The sequence below is a fragment of the Rhipicephalus microplus genome, chromosome 2 (genome assembly GCF_043290135.1).
Source record: "Rhipicephalus microplus isolate Deutch F79 chromosome 2, USDA_Rmic, whole genome shotgun sequence".
NCBI classification, from domain to species: domain Eukaryota; kingdom Metazoa; phylum Arthropoda; class Arachnida; order Ixodida; family Ixodidae; genus Rhipicephalus; species Rhipicephalus microplus.
The window spans coordinates 208,580,268-208,604,029 of NC_134701.1; the positions used below are offsets into that span (position 1 = coordinate 208,580,268).

At 47.5% G+C, this 23,762-nt stretch overlaps 1 protein-coding gene across 2 annotated transcripts in view; it reads left to right on the top strand.

Moving 5' to 3' along the window:
- The first annotated feature begins 808 nt into the window (after positions 1-808).
- LOC119169586 (uncharacterized) overlaps positions 809-23,762 on the top strand; it is a 49,634-nt gene continuing 26,680 nt past the window's right edge. Inside the window, exons 1-6 of one of the 2 annotated variants that reach the window (XM_075884684.1) lie at positions 809-904; positions 4,693-4,882; positions 5,951-6,006; positions 6,975-7,096; positions 7,682-7,909; positions 10,842-11,063. In XM_075884684.1, the coding sequence (XP_075740799.1) occupies positions 4,733-4,882; positions 5,951-6,006; positions 6,975-7,096; positions 7,682-7,909; positions 10,842-11,063 (778 nt within the window). In that variant the 5' untranslated portion in view covers positions 809-904; positions 4,693-4,732. The remainder of the gene's footprint in view (positions 905-4,692; positions 4,883-5,950; positions 6,007-6,974; positions 7,097-7,681; positions 7,910-10,841; positions 11,064-23,762) is intronic. The other variant, XM_075884689.1, reaches the window with a different exon arrangement.

A 23,762-nucleotide genomic window follows, 5' to 3' on the forward strand; every position in this document is an offset into this window, starting at 1 on the left:
AAAAAGAAAAAGGCAGGACCGTCACCGGTTTCAAATATCCAGTATGCTACCCGATCCTGAGGAAAGTGAAATGGAAATCAAATGTTAGAAAACTAAATAACGAAAGAGATTGTGAAAGACAGCTGGACCACATTGTCATTGTCAATCTGTATTGTCCAGTACACATCACAACAGGCACATAACCACCCGGGAAAGTCTGTTGTGTTGAAAAAAAAAAAGGTTGTTTCTAGGCATCAGACGTGCCAAAAGGAGAAGGCACACTTACAATGAGAAGCGCACCTTCTGCTTTGCATGGCAACGTGTTGTTTTTCTTCCTTAGATTTCCTCTTATGATGAACCAATATAACTTCTTTCAAATAAAAAGCTTCATAATTGTAATATTTCTGTGCGGCCTTGTCAAGGGGAACTTTAACCACTTTCATAAATTGGTCTCCGATGAATTGCTTACGTATCTACTGCTTTTTTGTTTATTGTAATCTTTCATTCTTGTACTTTTGTTTTCTCTCTTCTAATAAGTATTTCGTACATATTTGCTGTCTCTCGGTTCTTGACCTATCCCCTCTGTTGATGAATATGGTAGATTATTGCCATTCTATATAGGCGGTTACAAATGAAAAAAGTACCGTCGTCTTGACCAGTTTTGCGGAGCTCTATGGAATATAAATCGCACTAGCACTGTATACATTTCAAAAATGGTGCCTGTGAGACAGATTTTACTCATTGAATTTTTTTTTGTTACCTTCGTTCAAAGGCCGCCCCCCAACGACAAAACAAATGGAGAGGCAGAAGAAGTGCGTGCTCGTGCGGCTCATGCAGGTCACGCGGCGTCGTTCGAGGCCTCGCAGTCGCGTGGTGTTCCCGCAGAAGACAGTCGCTCAGCGAGGTCGTCCGCAGGCCCACATTGGTAAGTACCTTCTCTTCAACTTACCGTCGCGTATCCTTCCGGTTTACCAGGCCGTAGCTTGTCTAGGCAAATGACGAAAGGTACTCGCAGATGCCTGCTGATAGGCAGTCGCTTTTGTTGTTTGATTGTTTGCGTTAAAAATTCTTGAACAACCCGCGGCAGGTAATGGAACATATCTGACATGGGTCGAGGAGATTCGGTGCCGGCACTTTGAAAAGAGCACAGCTCTCATCTGGAAAGACGCGGCGCCTCGTGCAAACATTGGTTATTTACAGCATCTTTGGCCAGTGGTTTGTGCCTCTTGACATGACCGGTACCTCTTGACCTCCTTCACGTCGAAGTACTAGAAAGCTAAGCCTAAAGATATGGTTTGTGGCGTAGCGCTAGTGGCGACCAGAGGGCAGGAGAAAGGGACGACGTGTGCCAGTGGCTCGTGGCGCGAAGCAGTTAGAACGCTCAGGCGCTTTTGGCTGGCTGGACGCCACAGCCGCTGCTCTGCTTCGGCCTCTCGCTTCCTTCCTTAGCTAGTTACCTTCCTTCTTCATTGAAGAAGTGACGACGGCACGTCTACCTTGGACCCTGTCACGTCACCGCAAGTCCGTTCAGGGATGCCCCGGCCCCCTTAAGGGTCTTTGTAGCCTCGATTCTCTCCTGCCGGCTGGGTGCCACTAGCACTGTGCTAGCGCAACTAGCTCCGCGTTAGTGGGAGCCAGTCGACGGGATTAAGACGCCCAGCACCGGTGGCTCGTGGCTCGGAGCAGCTGAAACATTTCGCTGCTTTGGCTGGCTGCACGCCATAACCGCTGCTCTGGTTCCGCCTCTCGCTTTCTTCCTCGGCTGTAGCACGTCATCTTCTTATTAACTTTGCGACGATTACATCTCTACCTTGGACGCCATCAAATCGCTACATATTCATTCAGGGGTGTCTCGGACCCAACACAATAACTTTTGTAGCTTAGAACATCAACTTTGTTCGTCACTACCACCCAGCCGACCACCTGGACGCGCGGTCCACTGTATCGACCTCTCCTGGCCTTCATGCATGAAACGGAGTTTTTAGGGGCGAAGCTCCTTAAGCCATGGGCCGTGCGCCCGCGATGTATGTAGTAGTAGTAGTAGTCATCGTCGTAGTAGTAGTAGGTAGCAACGTCCACCGCCACACTAGAGGATCGGCACGCGTGCACTCTTTTGAATTGAGGAGGCCCCCCACGAACAATATTCATAAATAAAAACGATCTTTGTTTCTTATAAAATAACCTACAGAGACGAGTATCGGTGACTCAATCTGCAATAAAATTTTCCTTGAATTCGATGCTTACTAAAAAATTGGCCCCGTATCTGCAATTTAATCTGCAAATTTCGTCGAAACACGATAATCTTGCATATGGAGACAGTTAACAAAATAATTATTTGATGTTCTGCGCAAGAAATCGGTTAATGGTATTCTGGGGGCGCTGCATTAGAGTGCCTCGAGCGTACAGCGGAGGCGAACTAACGCATCAAGTCGCGTCACACGTGAAACATGAGCGCCATCTGGCAGTTTCTTGGAAAACGAAGCGCCTAACTCTGAGACGGGCGTGCGCACCCGTCTCAGAGGTGATAAGTTGTAGAACGCAAGGCGACGGGTAGGTGCCACCACCGTGTCGTCTTAGCAAAGCGTTACAAACACTCGCCTTTTCGTGCAAGCGTTGCATGGTCAACGCAGCGTGATAAACGCTACGGTCCTTAGAATTACCTATGTATGCCTTTTTTAGTAAAAGATACACATACAGAATATAAACGTGTTGTTATGGTGCCTCAGGTATGCGCAATAATTGCTTTTTAATTGACAATCGCACAAGTATGAACGCTGAACCTTGAGCAACATTGGTGGGCGCTGCGGATGGGGTCGACGTTTGGGGTATCGGCCGACCAGAGTATCTAATATCGTTACGCGTGGACAAACAGACAAGTTTACCGACAGACATGCAAAAATTTTTGCGTTAAAGGTCCCCAAGGAAGACTATCGCCTTTAAAAAACCACTAACGAAAGTAGGCACTTTGAGCACCATCTGACCAGCAAACTTTGCCACGTTAAACTCACTGGGCGTAACCTCCTTTGTTTTAGCGAGGTTTAGCGAGGGTTGGACTGCAGTGCCATGAACTAGTGCTGGTGAAAGGTGGAAACTAGACACGAAGCGCAGGCCATAATAGAGTGCGCGTTTGCCACTCCTCTAGCCCGGCTGTGCCACCTCTCATTTAGTCCTTGGAATGTCCGCTGGATGGCGGTACTTCTACATGATGATTATAGAATGAAAAAATGCGAGATGGCGGTACTTGGAGTGTTCACAAAATGGACGGACGGATAGACAGACGCCTGGATGGATAGACAGACAGACGCATGCATGTACGGACGCATGGACGGACACAGTGACGGACGCATGAATGGACACATTGACGAATGAACGCACGGACGGATGGAAGCAAGAATGAACTGACGGACAGACGCTTCGCCCCTCTAATCATCATGCACTCCGAGGATATGCTGTTTTTCTTTTATTAACTTATGCCTCAGGCTATACTGGCGCCAATAAAAAAAAAGACCCAGGCTTATATAAAATATTGGCTCCTGGTCAGCCTGTGTTTCAACCGAACCGTTGTCCGGCATGGCTTTAAAAAAATAGTTTCATTTCATTTATCTCAGAACACTGTGTTCCCGACAGAAGGAAATGTACATGTTAAGTAATTTTGAAATGTACATGTTAAGAATTTCGTCTTAGGTTTTATTATGCTGCTGCTTTTGTGATCACGCTGTTTGGTAGCTGTCGACACCATTACTTTATTAGTACAATTTGTGCCCTGTACTTTATTCATCCTCTGTGTGTGGCCCACTCTATATCTTCTCTCATGAAGGTCATAGTCATTCTGCAGGCCATAAGAAATGTATTACAGCATTACTATTTTAAGAGCTCGTCTTCACCCGAGGCTGCAACCCGCCCCCACCTCTTCGGTGCACCAGTAAATCACCACGCCTACTACTTCAAGGGGTGACTGGCAGTAGAATAACGCAATTTGCTGAAAGCGATGTTTGCTTCTCGCGCAGGCTGTACTCTAGTATCAAAATGATGCTATAAGCATGCCTTTTAAATTTTGCTTTCCCGCAAAGCGCACACCTACATCACTGTAAGGCTTTTCTGCGCTTTTCAAGTCGCGCTTGTGGCTTTATACTTGGTACATTCGATTATATTCCGATGCACACTTTAGACGCAGAAAAAACCTTGATGCGTTAGCTTCTCGTGTAGTTACTTCGGCCGTCATCGTAAAATAAATGTTGAGCACAGTTATGCAGATAAGTATATTACGAATGCTCATAAATATCATTTGTTATATTAAACTAGGTTTATTCAGGAGCACTCCGTGTGATAGGAAGTTTTGTAAGCCAGAGGTAAGCTTGTGGACAAGCGGTGACATAGCTATGCCTAGATTTTCTTTACATCACTGCTCTTAAGTCCGTGAGATAACGTATCTTAGATGCCAGCGTGGTCTTTAAATACCATGGCCCTTATTTTCACATAGTAAACCCCTTCCCGAAAAATGAATAATAAAGAAAAGCTTCCAAACACAAATTTAACCGTTCGACCTCATGAAAGTAGTATATGCAAGCCTGTAGTTTTACTGGCGTTATTTTCATCTTTCACAAGCGGTGTCTTAAAAGAGCGACTTTATAGGTACTCAACTTGTAAAGCTGTGACCGTGTTTTGTGGGCCGCAAGCTGCTTATTAAAACGTGCCACGTGGTATCTTGCGCAGGCATTCCAGATTCCTACTGCCGTGGTAACATCAAGGCAAAATGGCCGCCTGCACCGAGGACGACTGGCACAGCGAGGCGGATCGTGACATTGCAGAAGAGCTGGCTCGGGTGGCCACCCGAAATTCCAGCCTCGAGTGTGACCTTGACGTCTCGGTCACGGTGGCGCGCTCCAGCTACACGGCAACGGCGGTACGCTCACAACGCTCTTCGCTTCATCGTTCTTCTTTATTTGTTCAGGTTTAACGTCCCAAAACCACCATATGGTTGAGAGACGCCGTAGTGAAAGGCTTGGGAAATTTTGGCCATCAGGGGCTCTTTAACATGCATCTAAATCTGAGCACACGGGCCTAAGTATTTTCGTCTCTACCGAAAATGCGGCAGTTGAAGCCAGCATTTGATCCCGTGACCATTTGATCCTGTGATCCCGTGACCAGGTGGTCAAATTTCCGGAGTCCTCCACTACGGCGTCTCTCATAATCAAATGGTGGTTTTGGGACGTTAAGCCCCACAGATCAATCAATCAATCACGTGACCTGCGAGTCAGTAGCCGAACGCCTTAGCCACTAGGCCACCGTGGCGCCTCTCGCTTCACCGTTTTCAGCTTGACACCACTTGCTAAGAAGAGATTTAGCAGTATCTATCTATCTATCTATCTATCTATCTATCTATCTATCTATCTATCTATCTATCTATCTATCTATCTATCTATCTATCTATCTATCTATCTATCTATCTATCTATCTATCTATCTATCTAAAGGTGACGAAACTTATTATCCAAAGAGATGAAAATCGTGTGCATATACTCTCCGTCTCACATGGCTATAAAACAACCATGACGTAAAAAAATTGTACTCAAAGGGAAAACAGTGCCTTGGCTGTCTTTCAGTTCAGCAACAATAACCTCCATTTCTTGACCCTTTTTTCTTGAAAACAAGCTCGACACTTACCTGCGAAGAATGCCGCGTCGCGATGGTAGTATTAGCATGTAGGCTGATCGGGGACCTGTGAGTGCCGCACACGCTGTGATAACGCATGGCAAGGCACTCTATACAGAGGGCAATTACAGTTGTGGGGCAAACACGCCCAAATCATACCGTTTGAATTCAGCGAGCTGATATTGATGTGTGAACCAATAAATGGGCACATACTATAGCTACCATTGGCAAATACTATAGTTAACTCCCGTGGCCAATAACGTCACATACTCATGGTGCACTGATGACGCTATAATAAATGTTACACTGCTTCATTTCAGAAACGTTCGGGTGCATTTGAGGATATGCCATCTGAAAAGTCTGGACTGTCTCTAGAGTAAGCTTTCATATCAGTTATTCTTATACGTGGGAGCCAAACAGTGCGGCACTATAAACCTAAACTACAGCGCGATCGCATGTAACGTAGCTGTGTAGATAGTCCCAATCAAAGGTACACTGGTGGGGGGTGCGGGGTCAAAAGTTTACACGTCATGCTGGCATCGAAATACACGGGATAGTGGTCTGGAAACTTTTGACCAGTCCTGTATGTCTACTTGTAGACATGAACTCGTGGACGTTGCAAGGTGTGTTACGCGATTTGCCAGTAAATGGTGGCGTGAAATACAACAGGCGGAGTGCTGTGTTTATGAACAGAAGCCCCTGCATGCATTGTATACCGTTCCGAAGCGGTGCTGCAAGTTACCATTTATGTGACAAAAAAAGTGAGTGATAACTGCAATGCTTTCATTCTAAAAACACCAACGATATAGAGAAATGTGTGATTAATTTGGTCAGAAAGTGTAGTTCTCGCGTCTTGTTAGGAGTGAAGCTCCTTACCACTTCACAAGGTTCATCCGGCTTCAATTCGAGTGGGCGCCTGGCACATTTGAAACGCAGGTGCGAAACATGCGTGCGTAAGACCATCTACAGGGGGTAAATAGCGAGCATATAGTCTACAAAATGAAAGGCCCCAACACTGTGAAAACAACAAAACGTATCCCACCCCATCAATCAAAACACATGAAAGAACAAAAGCTTAGCAATAAGAAAATGAAAGGCAGATAACAGAAACAGAACATAAGTCTACGATTTGATTTGCACTGTTTCGCCCCTACAGCATTCTCTTCGTGTATCTGCCTTCATACTTCCTCTTCGTTCCAGATCGTGAGAGTAACTTTCCGTGCTATATTGTAAACTCATAAGCGTTAATTCATAGATGACGGCTAGTTTGGTAGTTTGGTCATATATCGCCACGAACAGGTGTTTGACAGGTGTGCGTATGTATTCTGACACGCTCTATAACAGCGAGGACAGTCTCTTGGACGGTGACCCAGACAAGGACTTCCCACCAGGAGATGGCGCCCTCATTTCAGGATTCTCGGACGTTTCCCTCCCCCCGAAGCACACCATCACAGCTGATCCGTTGGGTATGTTTGGGCTTACAACGGTCTCTGGTACTGCGGTATATACAGATTCCAAAGACGCATCCTAATGCAATCCCTGGTCGTGCCTTCCAGAAGATTCAGAACTGGACATGTTTTAATTTCGTCCTTGGTAACGAGCTGAGGTACGCGTGAGTGATTGACGGTAGTGAAATGCGTGGAATGTCCGAATTGGATGACGATGATACATTAACCGACCTACACTACGATGTAGCTTGTACAGGGAGTAGCTTTGCTCGTACAGGGTTTTATGGGGCAGAGAGCAGCACGCATCTTATTTACTACATTTCCCGCTGCTACAAGTTTTTCACCGTGACAAGGGGAATCGTAAACGCACATATGCGGTGGCAGGTATGTTACACTCTATAACAGTGCATAGGTGTGTTATATACAGGCGGGATATAAGGTGACAACCAAGGCGATTACTCCAGCAATCAAAGAACATAGACTATTGGCGTTCGTGCGTATGTTCGACATTGACCGCTCACCCATCCCGCTTGACGTTAGGTACCACGTCCCGATATATTATAAGCCTAATTTGAGACTACACGCCTTCTACCGGCTTCGCAGACCTGAGCGTGTCGGAGGGCGACGACTCGTTGGGACAGCAGTCACCCGTGTCCCAGCACCTGGCGCCGATCCCAGAGGAGCCCGAGCTGGAGGCGCTGCTCGAGATGGAGCACCCGCCCGAACGAAGCCCCGAGGAACTGAGCACTCACATGGAGGAGGAACCGTCTCCTCTCATCCTCGACGCGTTGCCCATCCCGGACCAAGAGCTCTCCACAGAGCCCGGTAACAGTACGCAATCATCTTTATTATTATAATAATAATAATAATAATAATAATAATAATAATAATAATAATAATAATAATAATAATCACTCGCACTCTGACTGTCCACACCAATATACAGAAAGCGAAGCTCTAACAAGGTCAAGCTAATCTTGACGCAGTGATCGGTAGCCTGCATGCCGTTTAAGAGAGTTGAGCGCGGCTCCGAAAAAGAGGTTCAGGGGTAGAATGGCCGTTTCCTACTCAAACGGCCCGTGTTCTAAACGCAGCTGTAAATTGTGGGTTATCATTTTTAGGGTCGCTCGATATGGCTGTAGTAACTTTCCAAGTGTCTTACTCTAAATTCAGTTGCTTCTTATTTCTGCAAAAAGTAACGTACGATGAGAAAATTTTGTTCCGATTCGCGTCTTCGCGAACACCTCACGAAGCCATGCTTTACGTTCTTGTGGAGTGCCGTGCGGTATTGATGCAGATGATTTCTCGCAGGGTCGGCTTTCTTTATTTTCACTTCACATCTGTGTTTTTCGATTGCTGCATATTACTGCAGAAAGTAACCTGAAACGTCCAGTAACATATGATAAACCAGAAAAGCGTAAATATTGTGAGCGTGGCCACACGCATATCAACATAACTGTTCTCTGCCATAACTCTACGTATTCTTTTGCTGCGCATCAGCAACCGGCAACTAAGAGCAGCGTGTCGAACTCACCCTGGCCGGTTTTCATATTCGCGTAAATCTCGGACGCCAAAATAATTTGTTTTTGAGGTCATGGTACGAAAAATTCAGCTGTCGAAATTTCCTTCATTTCGCTTCATTTCACGTTAAATTTTTGCTCGTGACGATAAGCACCAACTGCAACTAGTTTTCAAACAAAAAATGATACTTAGCAAGTGGCTCTGAAAATAAAAAGTCACCATCTAGATCTGCAACTCCAGCGCGGTTATTTTAGGTGAGAGGTGAACATACTACCTAAGCACCACATTCGTAGATTAGCGCGCAACTGTCAAACAACACAGCGCAGGCTACGAGTTGTAGCGCTACAAGCTGCTCACCCGCAGGTCGTGGGATCAAATCCCGGATACGGCGGCTAACTTTCCATGAAGGCGAAAAGGCTTGAATACTGCATACTTGGATTTAGGTGCATATAAAGAACCCCGAATGGTCAAACATTTACTGAGGCCTCCATCGCGGTGTCTCTCATAATCGTATTGCGGTTTTGGTGCATTAAAACTCATCGATTGTGATTACCCAGTACTCTCCCTGTTCAAGAACTCCAGTTCAGTTAAGCAATAATAACAACCAGCGTACGAGGCGCCGAAATAGAAGTGCTCTTAACCTCGGTGCCATTTCTGAAAACTATTGCTCGCAAAGTATATTTTAAACCCTCGCATTATTCGTCCAGCTTAGGTGCTGGCAAAAAGTATTGTGAATGTTGTGTAATTCTAAACTAACAAACAATTGGCCATAAGGAATATCGCTCCTGACTGGTGAATTTTGTAGGACTAAATGTTATCAAGTTGAACTGCTTTTTTTTTGTCACGTGAACAATATGTAAAAAATTCGAAAAGAAAGTCCTCATCGTAGTCATCATAGAGTCATCATAGTGTAAAGTCAGTCGCCAACGAATCGACTTTATTAAGCAACAATTCTACATACGCAATAAATTCATACAATGAGTCTTGAAAGCACTAATTTTATCCGACACTGTAAGAGTGTGTGCAAATTTAATGAAAATAGTTGGGGTTTAACGTCCCAAAACCAAATACGGAAATTTCTAGCATGTTCATGTAATTTTTTGACCACAGTGTAGAATATTTTGCGCATAAGTGCATGATGTTGCTCATTCATCGTGTGAATGACTCGTTTTGAGACGATTCGGCCACATTTCCTACTTGATAAATCAAGCGAAAACGAAAGCGCCGGAGCAGCCGGAAAAACGTCCGCGTGCGTCGAAAATGTTCACATTCGTTCTCTTTCTCGGTGATGCCACTGGCAACTTTGCTTTGAGAATTGATTGAATTTCGCCTCTCCTCTTAGCACTGAATTTCATACCGAACTCTAGATCTTCACGCAAAGTACTGAAAAGAAACGTTGTTTTGGGAGATACTCAGACAGAATAGAAACGAGCGAACGCACCAGCAGTGACGGCGGCAGATTCAGCTGGATGCGCCAAAGCGAGAGACGTTCGGCTATGCCGAATCACTGCTGCTGCACCGTCTACTTCCAGTGTTCTCAGCAATCTGAATCCAAACAAGGCTCTCGATGAATGCGCCCTCGTTGAGGCTGCAGCTTCTTCGTGCTGCATGAGTTGTTTTCAATGTGAGCTGATGGGAGCCACAACTGACGTCTTCCTCGCCATGTTGAATCTGTGGCCGGCTATTTAGATCAAGTAGTTTCAGTGCAGCCAGAGCCGACAAGCGGAAAGGCAATCCGCTTTCGCGTGGCTGACAAACTCGGTCGAAGACAGATTTTTGCGAGCCGGACTCGCGGCGTGGTTTTCTGGCCGCTTATAGGCGGGTAAGCTATTGAACCTCCGGTGCGTTTTGACGCTTTCGCTCTCTTCGAGGAGGAAGTCTGTTAGGAAAATGTGGTTAACAATTCAGAGTACTCCCTACTCAACTATGGGAGAGCTGACAACCGTCCCTTGGGACTCGCACAACTAGTACGCAAGTTCGGCCTAAAGCGGCATTCGAAGTGGATCGCAGAGGATAGAGGATGACGACTCAGCACAACTCGCACAGCGCACTATGACTGCACGATACTCGTTACAATGACCTACCAGCACTATTGAGAGCAGAGTACATACTGTGGCTCACCAGAAAAGGAACGGCTCCGTTTACGTGCTGCCACTTTCACGGCAACTTCTGTACCATATTTCATATATAGTTTTCTAATCACTGTAACTGTTATCACAAGTGTGCACCAAACTTTCCGCAGATTTGCATCCGGATTCATCGGAGCCAAAGCTCCAGATTTCCGAGCAGTCGCTGGCTGAATCTGCGGTTCTGCCTGATATCAGTGACACCTCGAAGGAAGACAAGGCAACCAGCACGGCTGAAGTCAAAGTTATACAAGACGTACCCGTGCGGCCAAGGTCTCCTTATCAGACGCGCAACAGACCACACCTTTCTGCGCACACGCAACCGTCACCGGTTTTGGGTAAGTCCATTTCACAATATGAGAAAGATGAGATGACGTCATGCAGCCATACGTTAGCAACCTCACTCATGAGTGAACTACATAGATCATATAGGCGAGTCTGAATGCGAGTAAGCCCAAACCAAAAAACATTATTCTTGAATTCTGTGACCTCCGCTTTTATTTGCCGACCAATGGTCCTATCTACCGATCTTTATTGTTAATGTGAGCTTTATATCGCCTTAGATTTGTAAGCTGCTTCACACGTACCTATACACACTCCGTCAAAATTTGGGCTTGATGGTACATTGTGATGACCTAATATAGCGCAAACAAACAGAAAAACAAGATGAGGACACACGACACAAGCGCTAAGTGTAAGTGTCATGTGTCCTCTTTTTGTGTCCCCGTTTCTTTGCGCTATTTTCAGTCGTCTCTACACACTCGTGTTAATGCACCCGCTTAATGTTTTTTGGTCGAATACATGAATAGGGAGGGCTGCCGCCTCCACGTGGTCTCCTTTCACAGGAAGTTCTTGATAAAAGATATATCACGTGAGTCATGTAAGGCACCGGTTATGAGACACTGTCATTAAAACTTCGACACCAGGACCAAAAGCTGAATTTACGCTCACAAACTCATGAGTCTACTCATTCAGGGCCCACTCCAACTAAAGCCAAGCCATGAGCCCGAGTCTGAGTGAGCATGGCTGAGCAATACGTCATGCTTGAGTCTGAGAGATTAGATTAAAAAAATTCTGGTGAGTTCTAGTCAAAGTGAGCCGTAATAGCAGAATATTTTTTACGGAAGCTGAGTGAGCTCCAACTTCTTTGCCCAGCTATGAATGGAGCTGACACGACGTGTCTAGCTGATAAGAAACTTGAAGCACCACTGCTACAGAGCAGAGTGTTTCAACTATTTTAACTCAATCAACATAGCCAATTCACCTAGCGCTTTTACCAGAAATATCCACTGCAGATATTGCGAACGCAATTAACAATTAGGTTATGCACATAGAAAACTTTTAAAAACCGTATGAAGCTTATCCACGAAACTTTTAAAAAATGAAACGTATTTTTTTATAAATAATATTGAAATATTATTAAATCGCCGAATGGGGTTTTGGTATTGATACAGAATTCTAGGGTGTATTTTTATACGTTAAATCTAGCTGTGCGCGTTCTTTCTTCCGTTTCCTTAAGGTAGTGTTTATGAAAAAGTTCAGGTGACGTGCATATTTTAATATTCATAAAATAAAACATTCAAAGATTTCACAGATGCCTCGAAATAAACTGTGCCAAAAAAGACCAGCCATTTCAAAAAAAAAGGCGGAGAACATTTATTATTGCTATAGCAATTATGTGGACACTTCCGGCTGAATTTCGCCACCGGTGTCGGCGTCGATGTCATGCACCGTACATGTATACGTACCTATAAATGTGAAAACACAAGAAAGAAAAAAAGTCACAGCTTTCCCTAAAAGGCGAAGCAATGAACGCGATAGCAACAAATTGGAAGCATTATCAGCAAGATGGCGCAATGAGCGCGCAGCGGCTCTCATATCTCACGCGCACTCTGGACCACGGGAAGGAGGAAAGTGTAGTGGACGATCTCTCGAGCGCCCATATTTCCCGGCTGGCGTTGGGCTTAACTGGAACGATTCTGTTCTAGTTATGGGGCGCACAAAGGTCACTGCAGTCGTTGACGCACAGCCTTCGTTTGCGAAAAGGGTGCGCTTTTCAGACAGAGCGAAGTAACTACTGAGACACTTATTCGCGTTCATCTGTGTGCTTGTGAGTAAGTTTCGTGCGTAATTTGTGCTTGAGAAACGTGGCGCACGTTTCGATCTGCTCTCCATTATGTGCGCCACCTTCTTATTTGTTGCTATCGCGTTCATTGCTTCATCTTTGCGGCAAAGCTGTGATTCCTTGTATAAACAGCACTAGCACAAAAAAAAAACACTTAGCGCACTTCGGCGACTTTGATCGTATCTATCTATCTATCTATATATCTATCTATCTGTCTATCTATCTATCTATCTATCTATCTATCCGCCTACGACTTTTAGCTCTCCTGGTCATTTCGATAATGTTATCAATACCAAACTTGGTATGGCATAACATGACTGTATGACGAGCATAAGTGACTAGTCAAAAGATGAAAATTCGCGACATGCATGCCATCAATGTCATGATTTACACTTCATGGTCTTGCTTCTCTTGGGGGGGGGTGTTTCGTTCACATGACATAGTTACAAAACTGGCATGGTATGGCATGACTACATGGCGAAGACAACCGACAAACGCTAACATAAAAATCATGACATGCGTGTCATGTAACAACATGACTACATTGCACACTCATTATGCGCTCGTGCCCGTTTCACTAGCTTCGCATATACCAAATTTGGTATTACGGGACGTGAATGGCTGACGAAGGTATGTGATTGATGCAAACGTGACAATCATGTTATGCGTGTCATGTAAAAACATGACTACATGCTATGTTCATGATACGCTCACAGCCGTTTCGCTAGCTTCACATGTACCAAATTCAGTATTACGTGACGCGAACGGACGACATCAGTAAATAACACGTTTAAACATAATATACATGACATGCGTGTCATGTAACAACTTGACTACATGCCAGACTCATGATGCGATCGCGACCGTTTTGCAGTATTCACATATGCCAAATTTGGTATTACGTCACATAAATGGACGGCGAAGGTATGCGACTGGTGCAAACATGATGTGAAAGATGACATGTGAAAAGATGACTACATTAAACACTCAAGGTGCCAGTACAACACGACGTGACGCACGCCGGCGTTTGTTTCGTCGCGTGACGCCCGCGATGCCACGTCTGGCGGCACGGAGGAAGGAAATGTAGGAGAGGGCATGCCCAGCCGGCACGCGGCGCAAAAAGTGTGGCGGAAATGACATCACGGCGGCCATATTCACTGGGCACAATGGCGGCGTTGTTTTGGTTACGTGTTGCGTAGTGGAGCTGGTCAAGCAGTGAGCGGCCGCGGCTGGCGGCGGCATGTGTGCCTTCGTTGGTCTCGTGCTGAGCAGTGGGGATTGGATTGAATAAACTTTTATTTGGTCCTCCAAAACACAGATAACTGTGTTGCGGGCAGCTCCCACGTGGGGACTCGGATGCCAAGCTCCTCAGCCGCCTCGCGGGCTTGGTGGACAGCCCAGAGCTGATCTGCCAAGGACGAGCTGCGGATTGCCGCCTCCCATCTGGCAGAGGTGATGTTCGATATATGAGCGAATTTGGTGCACTGCCAGAGCATGTGTTCTAATGAAGCTATTTCCCCACAATGTGGACAAAGATTACTTGGGTATAGGTCAGGGTGCATGATGTGTAACATTTTCAAGGTAGGGTACATCCGCATTTGCAAAAGCCTTAATGTAAGTGCTTGGGGCCGGGTTTGATTTTTGTGAGGTGGAGGGAAAATCCTTCTAGATAGGTAGAAATGTTTAGTGAGCTCGTTGTATGTTGTAAAAATTTCCCTGTTATCCCCTTCACCGGTAGAACGCATCCCCGGGGAGGCGCGGTTGGAGAGTCCTCGCGCCGCCTCGTGTGCTGCTTCATTGAGATTGGGAGGGGAATCGTTGATTTGCCCAAGGTGAGCTGGGAACCAACTCAGAAGATGATGCGTTATGTTCTTGCCTTGCAGTATTCTCAGCGTTCGTTCAGAGACCGTCCCCTTGGCGAACGCCAGTAGTGCTGCCATGGAATCACTGTAGACGACTTCAATGTTATCCATCTTGAGTGCTAAGGCGATGGCCACCTGTTCCACAATGATTGGGTCTTTCGTCCTGACCGTCGCTGAGTTGACGACATGGCCAGCCCCATCGACCACCACTGCCACAAACGCTTTCCCAATAGCGTAGGAAGCCGCGTCAACAAATACGACCCCTCGTTCCTCGTTTGAGACTTGACGAAGTATAGTCCTGGCCCTCGCTACTCTTTTTCCGACGTTGTGCTCTGGATGCATGTTTCTTGGTATAGCAGACACCGGGATATTCTCCCTGATGTTGTCAGGGATATCATTGTAATTGCGTCTGATTGCCATTGGGTGTTGGCCCAGCTCCTGTAGGATCATTCTCCCCGACCTTCTTGTAGATAACCTTGCAAACTGTGCTCTCTCTTGGGCTTCTGCTGTTTCTTCGAGCGTGTTGTGAATGCCAAGCTCAAGCAGACGCTCGGTGCTGGTATGTATGGGTAGGCCCAGGACCTTCTTGATAACTTTCCTGAGGAGCACATTCAGTGTCTCGGACTCTGCTCTTGACCAGTTGTGCATTGCTGCCTCGTACGTGAAGTGGCTTAGAACAAACGCATGCATCAACCTGATGAGGTTGTCTTCCTTGATCCCATTTCTTTTGTTGGCCACTCTGCGTATGAGGTGAACCGCACTGTCTGTTTCCCAAGTTAACTTGGCTATAGATTTGCTGTTGGCGCCGCTAGACTCTATCAGCATGCCTAGGACTTTGATGGAGTCGACCCTCTGGATGGCATCCCCTTGATTTGTACGGAGGTGGATGTTTATCTGGTTTCACGGCTTCCATCCCCTGGGCTTCGGTCCCCGGTGTGCAGTCCGATACAGTAAATGTTCAGACTTACTCGAGGAGCACTTGAGCCCAGAAGGACGAAGGTACTCTTCTACGGTGTCAATCGCCTCTTGCAGGGCGCTCTTAATCTGCCCCTCGCTTCCACCTGTGCACCAGATGGTAATGTCATCTGCGTAGATGCTGTGCTTCAATCCTTCAATGCTCGATAATTTCTTTAACAGTCCAATCATGGCAATGTTGAACAGCATTGGTGAAATCACTGCCCCTTGCGGCGTGCCCCTTGCTTCTAGTTCGATTGCTGCGGTCTCGATATCTGCAATCTTCATCACGGCTTTCCGATCTGTAAGAAAGGACCATACGCAGTCATAGAAGGCTTTCCCCAGACCAAGCTTGGAAATCGCTTCGAGTATGAATGAGTGGTGGATGTTGTGAAACGCTTTTTCTAGATCTAGGCACAGAATGGCTCTCACGTCTCTGGTTTTGTTGTCGATAACCTGGTGTTTGATAAGCTTCAATGCATCTTGTGTGGATAGCCCTGCCCTGAATCCAATCATATTGTGTGTATATATGTCGTTATCTTCCAAGTACTTGTTTATCCTGTGCAGTATGGCATGTTCTGCAACCTTGCCGATACATGATGTCAAGGATATTGGCCTCATGTTGTCCAAGTTAGGGGGCTTTCCTGGCTTAGGAATAAGGATCGTCCTGGCCAGCTTCCACTGCTCTGGCACCCTGCCTTCTTTCCATGCTGCATTGATCATATCCTTCAGGTTTTCAATTGAATCGTCAAGGTTACGAAAGGCGTTGTTTGATATACCGTCCGGGCCAGGGGCTGACCTGCCGTTGAGAGCTCTCAAGGCTTCTTCTGATCTCCTCGATGTTCGTCGCCCTCAGGACCTGGATTGGGCCTGCCCTGGTACTGTCTACTTGGTGGTGCCAATCCTCCTTTGATTGGGAGGTACTTATGCACGAGCCGCTGCACAACTTACTGTTCTGTAGTGCGCCCTATTTCTTTATGCAAAATTCGAGCGATAACATGCTTTTGATTTGTTTTGGTGGTGTTTTCGTTGAGGAGATGTTTTAACATATTCCATGTCTTGCCATTGCGCATCTGACCATCGACGGAGTTGCAGATTTCGTCCCATTGCTGCCTGGATATTTCGCGACAATATTCCTCGACTGATCTGTTTACCTCAGCTATCTTCTTCCTCAGTCTTCGGTTCAGGCGCTGACCCTTCCAACGGTTCAGTAATGCTTGCTTTGCCTCAAGAAGATGAGCGAGCCGGCTATCCATTCTTTCAACCGGAAAATCTGTGGTAATGGTGGACGAGACGGATTTGATGTCATCTTTAATCTGTTTGACCCACTGCTCTAAGCCTTGTCTGTGGCCATCTTGTTCCCTTTCCATCCTTATCTTCCTGAAATTATCCCAGACTGTGAAGTGGAATTCTCTCTGCTTTTTGCGCTCCACGGGGAAGGTAGTGGCAAGAATGTAGTGGTCACTCCCTAGGTCTGCAGCAAGGTTCATCCACTGGGCCTTCTTGATGTTCCTTGCAAATGTAAGGTCCAGGGTGGAATCCCTGCAGCAAGATGTACTAAGCCTTGTTGGTAGGCTGGGGTCTGTGATTATGGTGAGATCAAGTTCACTGGCACTTTGCAAAAGTCGATTTCCTTTCCCAGTGTTGTACTTGTAACCCCATGTATGATGAGGGGCGTTGAAATCACTTGCTATGACGAGTGGACATTCCCTGGCGATATTAACAGCTTTCTTTAGAACCGTCTTGAACCCTTGCTTTTGTTTCTTTGGACTGCTGTATATATTAAGTATGAAAATGCTCTGACGGTTGCTGGTACCCGGCACGATCTCTACCAAGACGTGTTCCAACCGGCCTGCTTCTATCTTGAGGTCGTGGGTTACGTGCGTTAGTGTGTTGCATACGAAGATGCACACTCCCCTCCCTTCAGTATCCCCTATTACAGGCCGGAATCCAGGCAACGTTGCTTGCGGTGAAAGGGTCTCTTGTAATAATATAATATGAGGCTTTTCTTGGCTGCTCCTGATATACTGCTGCAGGGTTGCCTTCTTTTTAAGGTAACCTCTACAGTTCCATTGCCAGATACGAAATGCATCACGCAGCGCTGCCATCATGGTTATTACATGGACGGCCAGAGCCTGATGCTGCACCTGTCGACATGTTTGGTACCACTAGTATTGGTGGCCGAAGGGGGTGAGTTTGGTGCATGAGGAGCCCTTGCTGTATTGTGCACATATGCTTCGACCTTTGTAATGCGCAAAGTCATATGCTCTTCCAGTGCCGCCACGCTTGACTGTAGCCTACCCATCTGCTCGCTAAGATTGGCTACTACATCGCTGAGCGTGTCAAAGACCTCTTTCATATCTGACATGGTCGTTTGTTTGGCTTCCACGTGTTCTGCCATGACTGCCCTCTTTTTTGTGGTTCTCGAGTCCCCCACGTTTTCAGCCACGGGGACATCAACTGGCTGAGGCATTGGCTGTGAAGACTGTGCGCTAGTTAGCTTAGTGAGAAGAATTTTTGCTTCCTTTAACTCAGCTGATAGCCTCTCATTCGATTTTGTAAGTCTCGCGTTTTCTTGCTCTAGCTGTGCAATTCTATCATGCTCTGGCAGCTTACCTGTCATCACCTCTGCCGCGCCGTTGCGCACTCTCTCAGCCCAGCTGCCTTTCGATGTAACTGCAGGCGTCCTCCCCGGGTGTGAAGCCGTGATATCGAACTGAACACCAGGCAGCTGGTCATTCGGGTGCCGCCCAGGCTGATTCCGACCCTGATGGTGACCTTGAGAACTCGAGCGCCCGCATGATTGGGAGCGGGCCTTGGGTCTAGAACCTCTTCTGGAACGCGACCTCCCCTGGGAGTGGGGCCGCCTTTCCTGCTCTTGTGTAGTCTGGATGCTCTGGGTCCCGTAGGCTGGAATAAGCTGCTTGTCGTTGATGTCTGGACACGATGTGATTGATGCGTCCCGGGCTTTTGCGGCTCCTCGCGATCTTTCCAACGTCTGTGTCTGACGACGTATGGCACTAAGAACCTGTTCTTGCACTCCTTGTCTGCCATGGGATGGTGACCGTCGCACAGCCTCCATCTTGGATTGCACTGGTGCAGGCTATCTGGGTTCTTGATCTCGCAGCCTCTGCAGATGGTTTCAGCTGGGTTCGGACAGACGTCAGACCGATGTCCCAGCTTTCCACAGACGTAACATATATCGATGTTCTTGCTGTAAAGGGAGCACTGCAAAAGTGAAGGTCCATATCTCACGAATCTGGGCACCGTGTGTCCTTCAAACGCTATGATGATTGTCCCGGTGTCCTTGATTCTCTTGGCCTGCAGCGCGAGTGGGTTGTTCGCGTTTACAATCTTTCGGGTCAAAATGTCCTGAGTATCGCTTACGGGGATCCCGCGAATCACTCCTTTACAAGTATCGTGGGGTGCTGTGGCGTACGCGCTAACCTCGAAAACCTTGCCTCCAATGTCAATTTGCTTGACCTTGAGGTATCTTGAAGCTCTGTCTTGGTCCGGAGTGCTTGCCACCATAATGTTCTGCTGCAAGTTGGAACAGATGATGTCCTGCATGGCCTCCTCCTCTTTGATGCCGGCCGCCAGTACTATCGCGTCTGCCACGGCTCCAGTGCGAATTCTCGAGATATTTAATCCTCCACGTGGTCATAGCACAATTTTGCTGAAGTCCTTGGGTAGTGGCGGCACGCGTCTAGCTCGCACGATTGTATGCTTGGTATCATGCCTACTTAATCGACGTAGCGCGTTTTAAAACATAGTACAGGGGAAGGGACAGAAGGGAGCGCTTACTTTATACTCTAGTTATCATACCTACTACGACTGGCTCGAGCGTCTCCCGCAACGCCAGCTTTGGTCGAACCCTTGGCAGCAAGAACGCTAACCACGGCTTGCTTATTCCTTGAGCGTCTCGTTTCGGCTTCCTTCCAACCCATGTCTTCCGTGCAATCCTCTGGAGAGATGTCCTCTCCATCTACTTGGTATTCCATTCTCAGTTGCAGGTCCTGGAACGCGCAGAGCGTTGAGTCACGTTGGCGCCGGGTCGGCGCATCGGTGACAATCGCCTCCTTGGTTGTTAGGCTTAAATCCCCCGGTGGCGTTGCCGTGTAAAAATGCCCCAAAAACGGTTGAAAAGTCCGCTCACCAGCACAAAGGTGGTACCTGCTGATTTCGTGAGAACGTAGGCACCCGATGGGACTGAAAACTCGGCGACAAATTCGTGAATACCACAGGAAAGCATTCTTGAAAGCAGGAGCCGATCTTCGCGCGTCCGCACTGGTCGGACCTAGAGCGTCTTCCTCGAGCAGTGGGGCTCTTCGATTTTCGACTTCTGACTACCCGCGCGCTGCCAGAGCCAGCCAGAGCGCGCTCGTTTTTCTCGGGCTGCTCCGTCCCCTCCGTGGCGCACTTCCGGTTGGCGTGTGGCAGCTTGGGCTAGTTGGTATGGCATGACGATAGTTATAGCGCGAAAACAAAACGCTCGTGTCTTTCGTGTCCTTATTGTCTCTGTGGTCGTTTTGTTCTCGCGCTATAACTATCATCATTCCGGTTGGCGTTCGTTTTTCTCGGGTTGGACGGTTCTGGCGACCCGCGGGGAGCCCGAGGGTCGTCAGACGCTTCCAGGACAATTTAGTCGTGGAAGCTTTCTGGAAGGTGTTGGGCAGGTTTCGGGCTAGCAGACGTCGAAAAGGTACAATGCGCGCTCGGTGCCATCTTTGTGAGGACTCGATGGATTGTAATGTGGGCGCTTGAGGACTGCGCCTTCGCTTGCCATTACGCGTGGCGTTATCATGTAAAGCCTGTTCCGCCTTGCGAGATGAGGCGATTACGGGTGTCGGCGAGTGTTTGAAGCTACTGTTCATCGCACTTATGTTTTCCGTAAAGCTTCCTCCGGTGAACAACGCGGTGAACAATTGCCTGTTGACTGCGTCGTGCACATTCCTTAAAAAGTTATGTACGTAGTACACGTTCGTACGCACGCATGGAGACAACTTTGAAGTTATTTGTTTTTTTCGCAGTAGTCGTTTGTGAAGCTGTGCCTGCTTTCTGTGCACTTAGCGCAGACGATTGTGATTGAATTAGCTCGCTCCGCCGTATGTTTGCGTACGTGAACCTCTTAGAACCTCTGTCCTGACTACACGATTGATCTTCGATGGTGTTAGAAAGCCCTAGATCGCGACTGTTGGTGATGCTCGCTGGTCGCGGATGGCGTGCGAACCCGTTTCCATCTATGAGCCAGCATATGTGGTATGATATTATACGATACGCCGTGAGAAAAAAAACGGAGAATAGAATCAGAAATGTATACACCCTTTCTTGGCCCATTGCATTGTTGGCTTTGTCTTTTTTCACCTCTTTGTAATAATGACGCGCACTACCTACTATGACCTAGTAGGTCGAATCAAAGCTGATATACATAACATTCGTTAAGTGCTACTTAGGACTGAAAAACAGGCCAAGGCAAGTTCTAAAAATGGGTCGAGAACGTGTCATGCAAATGTTTATTTTATATACGACGCGCACTCGTGGTACCAATACCTGCGCATATCATAAACTTTAGACAAAAACTTAAGTTGGTCAACGTGTGTTTGCGACGTATGATACGAGATAGCTGAGCAGGTATATATCTTCATGCTCTTTTGGGGACACGATCACTTTCGTGTGACTTCCCATCGTGTTGTTCAGTGATTGATTCATGTACTAAAAAAGACGTGAGCTTGTCAAGCCGTCACCGTCGCGGCAGCTCACCTCGCATCGTTCTCAAGGCAGCGTGCACCAGTTGGCTGCTTCGTTCGCGGACGCGGCGAGTGATCGTGCGAGCGTACGAAGTCGTACCCCAAATGCGTACGCTCGAGGACGTTATTTCAGCTTTTTGGCGAGCTTAGCTACGTATTTCCAAGAGGACAATCCAGAAAAAAGCAACACACACGAGGCGCGATGTTTTGTTTGCTGCCAAAACGGTAGAGTTTGTTCACGTTTACGCTGGCTGTCCTGCGTTCGATTTTGCGACCTTCGGGCTCTCACCGTGCGGGCGCGTAGCCAGCTTTGATCATTTCCTATCAGAACCGGATGCCGCGGTAGCTTTTGGGGTGCCCGCTGGTCTCCAGAACCAACCCAGGAATCGGAAAATTGAAGAGCCTTAGTGGCGGACAATATCCGTGCTCTACGCCAGTTTATTGGTTACGTAGTGTTCTCCCGGCAGTTACTGTACATTTAGCAACGGTTACAAATTCTATTGTCCATCACGTGGTTTCCAAAGTGCATAAAACGAGTGCATATCCATGTGTCGTGCGGCGGATCACGCGAATGAAGCAGTTAGTGTTCAGCGAAATTGCGTTGGGCACCATGACGAAGCTGAACGACGACGAACGCCCTGCAGGTCAGTGACGGTTGAGCAGTGTTCCTGCTTGTGACAACGGACGACGCTGTTGAGCCGAGCAAGAAGCCCTGATGACCATGTTGCACATACGTAGTTTGGTGTTGTGTGTGTACAGTAACAACTTGCATGTGCGTATTAAAACACCTTTTCTGTTCCGCTTCGTACACTCTCTACCAGCACTGCATGTAATCTCAGCGGAACACACCACGTTCAAGTGTCACTTGCACCGTGCTCAAAGTTACCACGGTCGCAGAATGCTGACGCCAGTGATTTTCACGCGGAACACGGACACAGTGGCAGGACGCTGCGTCGGCCGCGTGACGGAATGCAACCGTAGAAGGCGCACGACCGATCGTGTTGTCTGTACAGTTGCTGAAATAATGACGTGAAAACACTCCCCATTGTCAGTGCATCTAGCGCGCGTTCTCTTGTAGTTGCTTCGTTGTCGGCGAGCCATTACCCCCTGTTATTACTCGGACGAAATAATGTCACCGAAGGTGTCCCGCTGGCTCAGAGTGATGAGCCCCGTTCCATTAGTTTCGGATCGTCACGACACACGCGCTGCGCAGCCCACGTGCTTTTCGAGCCGGACAAAAAGTCGCGCCTTTTGCTTTACATTTAGATGTAAACATGAGAGGATAATTTGCCCAGTCAATATGGTTGACTTCCGGCTTCATCGCGGCTTCACAACGAGTGACGTCAGGGCCTCTCCTACTTTTCCTTCCTCCGTGCCTGGCGGCGATCTGCCTGCCATGTACTGCTTTGACGCATGCGAGCTTGAGCGCACCCGGCGTCCCTTCGTCGCAATGAGAGGCAGACTCAGTAGTATTGTTATATTGGGGGTATAGGTCACTCTAATTGTGGGTGACGTCATCGGCGCGCTATAGCAGCGTGTCGCATTTCGCACCGACGTGTGCTAGAGCAACCGGGCCGCGCTGACGAACGCTGGTCGCGCCGGTCGCGCCTTTGATTGATTGATTTGTGGGGTTTAACGTCCCGAAACCACCATTTGATTATGAGAGACGCCGTAGAGGAGGGCTCCGGAAATTTTGACCACCTGGGGTTCTTTAACGTGCACCCAAATCTGAGCTCACGGGCCTACAACATTTCCGCCTCCATCGGAAATGCAGCCGCCGCAGCCGGGAATCGAACCCGCGACCTGTGGGTCAGCAGCCGAGTACGTTAGCCACTAGACCACCGCGGCGGGGCTGGTCGCGCCTTTCGTCAGACTATAGAGTACTCATGTTTTGCTAGCGTAGCGTCGCTACGCCCAGTGTGCGCGTGCGTCAACGTTACGTCAGAGTATATTGGGCCCTTCATGATGCGCTCGTGGCCATTTCGCTAGCTCCACCTACACCAAATTTTGTGTTACGTGACGTCAATGAATGGCGATGGTATATGACTGTTGCAAACACGATAATCATGACACGCGTTTTATGCAAGAACATGACAACAAACCACGCTCATCATGCGCTCGCGGTCGTTTCGATAGCTCCACATATACCAAATTTGGTAACAGTTGACGAGAATACTTGACGAAGCTAATTGACACGTCCAAACATGATAATGATCACTTTGAACTCACGTACAGCCTGATTTGCCCCAACTTTGTAACGTTGTGTTGATTTTATAGTGACAAATCAACCTTCCTCATTCGTGCTTCGCATATAATCGATTCCTACTGTACGTGGGATCCGACAATTTC